This window comes from Hylaeus volcanicus, chromosome 9 (assembly GCF_026283585.1).
Source record: "Hylaeus volcanicus isolate JK05 chromosome 9, UHH_iyHylVolc1.0_haploid, whole genome shotgun sequence".
Classification (NCBI taxonomy): Eukaryota; Metazoa; Arthropoda; class Insecta; order Hymenoptera; family Colletidae; genus Hylaeus; species Hylaeus volcanicus.
In genome coordinates, this window is record NC_071984.1 from 2,232,959 (window position 1) to 2,241,307 (window position 8,349).

At 37.8% G+C, this 8,349-nt stretch overlaps 1 protein-coding gene across 1 annotated transcript; it reads right to left on the reverse strand.

Annotated features, from left to right (window-relative positions):
• Positions 1 to 257: 257 nt before the first annotated feature.
• Positions 258 to 7,161, reverse strand: LOC128881959 (uncharacterized). Its single transcript, XM_054133433.1, has 22 exons — positions 6,889 to 7,161; positions 6,665 to 6,798; positions 6,327 to 6,489; positions 6,154 to 6,263; positions 5,907 to 6,075; positions 5,731 to 5,846; positions 5,370 to 5,638; positions 4,520 to 4,704; positions 4,322 to 4,446; positions 4,072 to 4,249; positions 3,550 to 3,996; positions 3,263 to 3,493; positions 2,966 to 3,196; positions 2,742 to 2,898; positions 2,484 to 2,624; positions 2,283 to 2,428; positions 2,005 to 2,202; positions 1,693 to 1,899; positions 1,228 to 1,599; positions 1,001 to 1,160; positions 473 to 662; positions 258 to 395 (listed from the first exon to the last, which is right to left on the reverse strand). The coding sequence occupies exons 1-21, from the start codon at positions 7,004 to 7,006 to the stop codon at positions 617 to 619; spliced, it is 3,903 nt and encodes a 1,300-aa protein (XP_053989408.1). The 5' UTR covers positions 7,007 to 7,161; the 3' UTR covers positions 258 to 395; positions 473 to 616.
• Between the last annotated feature and the right edge of the window lie 1,188 nt (positions 7,162 to 8,349).

Consider the following 8,349-nt stretch of genomic DNA (forward strand, 5'->3'; position numbering starts at 1 on the left):
GGGAAGTTCATAAATTCGAATTTTAAAGTCCTCCGAAGGTACCAGTAGACACGTTCCATCTGGAGACCATTGACAACCCTTTGTAAAATTTTCACACGATTGGGATGGTTCGTATTCTTTGGTTGCTTCGCATAATAGTATCGGCGAAGAGTTCCAGTTATAACAGACATAATTGGATCGGTGCACTTGGTCATCTTTCGCTTCTTTGTGATTATTTACAGTATTTGTTGAAACACATTGCTCTTGGTTGGTACACGGTGCTCTACTCTGCACCGTTTGAAATTCTGTGTCAGATTCCTTAAATTCTTCATTGAGTACTTCATCTTTATGTGATTCTTGAAATGCAGTTGTGTCTACATTTTGCAATTCTGATGATTCTGATTTCGATGACAGTTCTAACTGAAACATTAAATAACAGTGAAGCTTTAATAAACTGAGACCACTATCTCAGTGTAATTATAAGTATACATACCACATTCGAAGCAACAGGCTCTGTTAGAGTTTCTGTACTATTAGAACATTCCATAGATATTCGACGAATAATAACTCCGATCAGTGATTATAATATATAAAATTGTTTCCAAATTTTTGTTTATTTCACGTGTACAACATTGAATCATTTAACATACTGGCGATTCAATTCTTTGTTTATCCTCATATTCCTGTATAGGTTAGCAATACAAAAATAATAAAGAATAAGGTTTTAATTGGCACATTAGTAAGTCAACATTAAAGACCTTATGTGGGTTATCTAAATATAAACTTATAAACGATAATTATTATTTTATTAATTTGATAAACAATTCTCTCCTGCTCGCTAAGCCGCTCTGTGAGCAGGTAAGCACAGGTGAGCAACCCAGTGGCGCCAACGGTGGCGAAACTATGTAGCGCTAGCCGGATAATCCCCCTTCATTTTTATTCCAGCAAATATTTCTGTGAAACCCATGATTTCGAAGATATCTAAGGTGCTATTAGTTATTGCCCCACCCTGTATACGTACCTTATGAAAAAAATGGAACCAACAATTATAGCTGAGACTAGGATGAAAGAAATAATTATTACGGAAGCAGAAACATATTTTTCGTTTGGTAACCAGCCAAAGATAAAACGTGTCGCCTGGTCTTCCATCAAATATGTCCTCCAATTAGGTGGTCCCAGAACTTAAAAATGCAATTATCAAAAATTCTTACATATATTACGTTTGACGTACACGTAAGAATCATTTACCTTTAAAAAAAATGATGTTCGTCACCCAGTTGAAATTTAAATCGTTCTGTTTGACGGAACATTGCCACATTCCCTCGTGTGTCCTGTTAACTGCTAAGATACGTTCGGTATCCACGGCGAAGGGAAGCGTAATACCATAATCTTTCCATGTTTTGTTCTTCACTTGCCAAGACACACGAAGCTCCGAATAAACATGGCCTAAAATCGTACAATGGCATGTTATAGGTACGCTCAAGGTTTCCCTTACTCGTACATTCTCCTGCAATGGGATCACTGCCAAACTTATCACTTTAATGATCGAGTACGTTCCATCTATTCGACGCAGGGTCATTGCATAAACTCCAGAGTCGTTTGGAGAGGCCCTAATTATTTCTAAGTATACGCAAAATGCATTACTACTCCCCTATTCTCTTTAATACGCTATAGTAGGATATCTATGCATTTCTCACTTGGTAAAGTACATACCAATATTATAATCTTTTAATTCCACTCTAGAGGGTTCGTTTTGCACAAATATGCCATTCAAAGACCACTGCATTTCAGAACGAGGTGATTCTTTAACAATCAATTCGACAATATCGTAATCTGCTACAATTTTCGTCGATCGAAATTCTTTTACTATAAGAGCAGTGTAGTTTGTTTGCATTCTCCTAGTTATCAGATTCACTGTATCTGTTTAACGAATTACGAACATCTATACTTATCGACTTATTAAATACATTTTACACGGTTCTCATCGAGTTTCTGTTTTAATATTTGACATACAATAATACTAACCTTCTGTTATGTCACCGCAAACAATTTCATTGCACCTTCCAGTCATAGTATTCGTTCCAATGCACGGTTCTCCTTTGATGTTAGGTTTAGGAGAATTACATCGTCGTCTTCTAATTCCTGTGCCACCGTTGCAACTCGCGCTGCACGCCCATGGGCCCCATTCTGACCAGCCACCGTCGATCGGTGGCCCGTCTATGTCTTCAAATTAATTTTATAATGCGATATGAACAATAGATAAGAAGTACTATTGTACCGGTAAACAATTTCTCTTCTCTAACCTATTGGTAGACAATTTACAGTCCAAGTGATCCAACTGCCAGAGGCAACGCCCACGGAAAAGTAATAGAACAGGAGAGGAGTAACGTGTTTATACAGAAACACGTTTGTTGCGTTGCAGAATACTTTGATGCTATTACCAGACCACCTGAAAAATTTCGTTTGAAGTAGAAACTTGAATGAATTTTATAATGAGATTCTACCTTATCGTGATGTTAGTCCACGAACGGGTTGTAAATAACGAATTTGTTAGCCTCTGTCGGTGGAAAATTGTTACGTTTGGATACGCATTTTTTGTGAACGTTATCCAATGATCTGTTTCGCTCAATGTAAGTGCGTAGAACCTGTTTAGAAAGCATTCAGTTAATTCTACTTCAAGCTTATTCGTTACATAGGATAATTTAGGGTAGGATTCTGAATAGTTTACACGTTAATATTTACCCTTGAGTATTGATATTTACCCTGGTGTCCCAGGCAACAAAAACAGTGGTACGGAAACTGCACCGTCACCCCGAACATGAAGTGTTACTTGTTCTACATGCCTCCCTTCTTGATTCCACACTGACAGTGGTAAGATGATTACATAACGATCTGTCCTCGTGGTCTCAACTGGACAACCTACCGAAATGAAAAAGAAAGAATCGTAAAGAATGTATAATTATACTTATACAAGTGATAAGCGTACCTGAATCATAATTGAAAGCAATGCCAACAGTCCGCCCTCTTTCGCTACTATAATAATAATATGTTGGCAAGAAAGCATTCGTTGGGTCCGAATGACTCCATTCAAATATCGGTGTAGGTTCATCCTCGTAATAAAGTAAGATTTTTCCTCGAGGTATACTGAGTATAAAGTTGGCCCATTTCCCCAAGTACAGTAAGTGTGGCAAAGTTTTTTTCTTGACCAAAACAACAACTGCAAGTGACTCACAATAAACACTTCACATGTAGAATAAACTTTTATGAACGTGTAGACAATTACCTTCACTTTCCGATTGATAGTAAAGAAGTACTTTCTCGTTATCCAGTGCTCCTATTTTGAGTATATAACGCGATTTAAAGCCATCGTCGGCTGAGAAGACGAACGTAATGGAATCTGGTCGATCTGGTTCCCAAGCTTTCAAGGCGAATCGTAAACCTTCGAATCGATATTCAGGTAAAACGTATAAACGTCTGCCTGTGGCGTCTCCTTTAACGAGTATAGTATACTCTTCTGCAAGGTAAAATCAGTGACTACGAATCTAGTTTACAGAAAGTCGCGCAGCCTACCTGGTTTCTCGCAATCTCTGACATTGCAAAGATCTTGCGGTATAGAAGAGTCCGTGGTATAACACCAAGTGCCAGCAATATTGCGCGATGGATTTCTGCAATAATTCCTAGCACTTCGAGCATTTCCATCTGCGTACAAGGTATCGTTGAAATATTCTCGTATAACGTTTTCAGGTAGTCGAAATTTTGAGACGGGGGTAGTCGTGTATTTTGGCGTGCTAGATTTTGTTGGCATATCGGCAGAGAGCAGTGGATACGGATTATACGGTCCTCTTCTTGGCGGTTTCACGCGAGTCGGTCTTCGAGTATGCTTTGTAAATAGAGGCTCATCAGTTGACTCTTCCACTGTTACCAGCGGACCTAATGGCCAATTGTCGCAAGTACGTCCAGAACGTGTTGTGGACAATGTGCCTACATAGTCGTTCGCAGTTCCAGCCATTTTACACTCTAGAAATTCGGTATGATGTCATATGATGATAAATACTTATAATATTGCAATTGCACTACTGTTAACAGAATTACCTGACGATCTACAGGTCCGTATCGCGCAATACTGTTTGGAAATAGTTCTATTTTTGTCGGATGTAAATGCATAACAATAAACACCATTATCATCGCGCGTAGGGTTTCTGCATTTATTCAACGCTTTCATAGCAGATCCGTCGACGAATTTGTTATCTGCTTTTTCCTCATTGGGAACCTTGTTAAAAAACAGAACCATTTTAACATCGAAAGCAAAGAATTGCTTTGAACTTAAAGAATTGACTAATACCTCTTTTGACATCCATGGAACGCAAGGAACTCCGGAAACGCTAGTCCATTGCGAGCCCTTATATTCGTAACCCTTCGAGTCAGAAATACAATTTGGCACCGTAGGTTCTTCCACAGCATCCCCAGCTGTGATTAGTATATATTACGCTGTTTTATTCGCTAATTAAAATACCGAAAACGCCTAATGTAATGGAATCACCTTCTGGACTACAAAACAGCGTCCACTGCGCTATACTACTTTCACTTCCGATGCTAAACCATCTTAACGTCGCAAAAAAATTGTTGTTTATGTACAGCAGCTCCACGGCTCCTCTGACGCTTTGCGAAAATAAACGAAGGTGCTCCCCGAAGATGCTGCAAAATCGTGTACGAAACCCGTGACAAAATTATACATTATAATACTTTCGATACGAATTTATCAACCTGATACTGAATTCTTTCCAAGTCCAAAAATCTAGCATTCCCCTTCTAGGAATTTCTTTCAGATATTGCTTAACAGAATCTTCTTTTTCTTGGTACGTTAGAGTTATGATATCGTTGCCAAATGTTACCTATATCCGGGAATTATGTCTCAAGTATGCGTAAAAAGAAAAAGTCAGCAATGTCTCATTTGACTATCTCATCTAAATTTATAATGGTATAGTCTTTACCGTTATAGATGGATATTCTATCGCGGGCGTTTGATAAAGGCGAACATGAATATTTCGCGTTGCGCGAACGTAAAATAACACATCATTTGTACCATTCTTCTGTACCATGGTCCAAGTTCTAGAGAAATCCGTTCCGAACGTCGTATGAACCTCGCAGTCTGGAAATAAAGAAAGGTATAACTTATCAAGACTAACAAGCATTTTATCACGCACAATTGATTCGCATAACTAACAACGTACAATTCTGACAGAATCCAGTACTCCACAAAACGCCCGTCCCTCTAAGTCCGTAGTACAAAAACGTTTCTGGATACAAATTCGTGAAGCCGTGCTTCTTTTTATATTCTTGCATAATCAACGGTTTCAGCGAGCCGTCAACACCTGCTGATATGAAGCTACCATCCCATGTTATCCATATCCCTGTCCACTTTGTACCCAATAAGATTTCGGGAGTGTTTTCGATGGTTTCTTCTTCCTAATTTTGAGATCAGGATTGAGATCAGTTCGAAGGTGTCAACTAAGTTAAAAGTTCTAACATCGTTCGATGGAAACGTCTGGCTACTGCCCGAGTTTCTAAATGCCAACTCGACACCTGCACCCCATTCTTCAGACGTCTCGTCGGTAGAAAACAGTACTGGCAGGACGCTAAGTAAAACTCGCGCCTCCCCCTTTAAATAACGTTCGTCATCATTAAAACCCGAGTAATTTTATCCTTTATAACCAAATACAAATTCACATGGCGAAGGTATGCAAGGAATACCCTTTTCTCGTCGTCAGGATTCCATAATTTAATCCAGAAGGAAGTATTACCAACAGCTGCATTCAATTTTGTTATTATAGAATAATTGGTCACGTTTTTGGTAAATGCCAGGCAATCTGGAAAACAGGCAATGTTACAGATAGAATTGAATAACGTGACAACACTTTTCAAAGTACCTCTGTCGTCGCAGAAAAGTACATCGCAGTATTCCTTCTCCACATACTCTGTGTCTTTCTGTTTGATGTAGCACCAAGGTCCTCCAATATCTCCCGATGGATTTCTGCAGAAGCTGCCAGCCTTCTTGATAGAATCATCGGGGAAATCCTTCTCGTAAAATTTCGAATTCTAAAAGATAAGACTAAAGTAGCGTCAGGTCAAATTTAAAAATGTTACTTTGATTTTTAGAACGCGTATTTCATTCACCTCTCTATCTTCAAGTATGTAGTGCTTCTGCCACGATTTACATTTGCTCCCTGAAGCGCTAACGCTCTTGCTACCACCATATTCGGATCCCAGTCCCGACAGTTTACATTCTAGTGGATCGCAAAGAAACGTTTGTGAGCTATAATTGATTAAATTTGACCGCAACTATGTACCTCCGAAATTACAAAGAGGTACATCGCATTTGTCATCTATGAGAGAAGCATCCATAGTGTAGCACCAAGGTCCTCCTGCATCTTCTGTTGGATTCCTGCAGTAATTTTTTGCATTTTTCATTGATCTCTCAGGGAAGTCGTGATCGCCTATATAGCTGCTCACCTAATTTCGAATTGTAGAAGGATGGGTTTAGTTGGAGTCACCATACAGTGGTATATGTATGAGATACATTTACTTATGGCTAACTTGACTTAAATCTATGATACAATATCTCCGACTATATACAGAATATATCATAAATCTTGATAGAATCAAAGATTCTTTATATATATATTACCTCATGCATGGGATCTGTCGTATACCATGCTTGACATTGAATACCACTGATAGTCTTTGCTATTGAACCTCTGTACTCTATTCCTTTGTGCGTGAGTTTACATTTCATCAAATCAGTCCGTGATACACTACGTGCTAAAAACAAATATATGTAATTCTTGAATAAAAAGAAAATAGCACAGAAGAGAAAAGTAAAGCGATACATTACAAAGACCTTGTCTTTACCTTTCTGAATTAGGATTAACGATATCAAACAAATTATAATTTGAAACTTAAATGCTGAAGGTGAAGTTATACAGCTTGTTCTATGGAACGTATTTATCAACAGAATATTAATAAACATGTCAAATTATCAAATTTCCTAGTAGTATAGCATGAAATTTTTAAATAATTCATACTTTTTGAAGCTGCTGTTGTGGCATATTAACAATTGAATCAAGTGAACGTAGTTGGATGCAGTTGGATGTCTGAATGCATTGTAAATATACAAATATATATATATATAAAATTTGATAGCCCAGTTTTCATTCTTAGAAAACAGATGGCGCTCAAGTTTAATTCTAATCCCAATAGATAACGTTGACAGAGAAACTGAGATGGTAAGGAACTATTCCTCGAGACGATAACCCTTGTGCGGTAACATGTCTAACACATTTAGGGTGTAAACATTTTACTAAAATATCTCAAAAAATATTCGTTTCTCGAAAAAATCTATTCGACAACAATTTCATATCTCATCGTGATGTACAACTTTTGTTTAAACTATTTCTTTGAAGGATCGCTTTTTATTTTCCAAACCATTTTTCTTTTTCTCATAAACCACAGAAGTTATCCTTTGTATGTTATTTAACGAAAAATGCTTCATTTTTATCGAGGAAGTGAAAAATAATTTTACAGACAATTTTATCAAAATCGAAAAACTGCTCCAAATCTCAGACTCAGGATCATGCTTGGGGACTTCATGTTAGCTAGCCTTATTACTATTTAAATTGCATATGATAATAATAATAATAATAATAATAATAATAATAATAATCCTTACAACAAATATGAAACAAAAGGTAAAGTTAAAGCTTAGGAAATTACGCGAGTCGATTATGTGTACATTTGCAGTGGCATAATTAGCCGCACTCTGGTCATTGTGGTTTCTCGAGACAACGGATTCGAACTTTTAATTGTCTTCGAAGTCTCTACGAAATTAATAAACCACGGTCGAAGCTGCTCGACCCAGTTTATCAGGTACCTTGGCCATCCATTAAATAGATTGCCATTAAATTTGAAACCACGGATTCCGAATTACATCGGAACGAACGCCGGTGCGAAACCGCGATCTGTTATTTCTCGTCGTGTTCATTCAATGAGATTTTCACCGTGCCAAGCGAAACCATAAACTAATATGTGCCTCGTGTCATATCTAGAGATAAACAGGAGAAGCGATTGAACGAAAGTTACGATATAAACCCTAAGGATTTATTTGGACTATCTTTATCGATTTTAAGAACGTTGTAATAATTTATTAATTATTATCTAAAGACGTGTTACTGATACATACGTTACAATTTACAATTGATACACAAGTTGTCAAGTCGCGGCGTGGCGTAGGACTTCACGTGGGGTGACGCAGGGTGACGTACACCTCCCTACGCCCAAAGAATATCCAGCAAGTAGTCCCAGTATTCCGCGCGC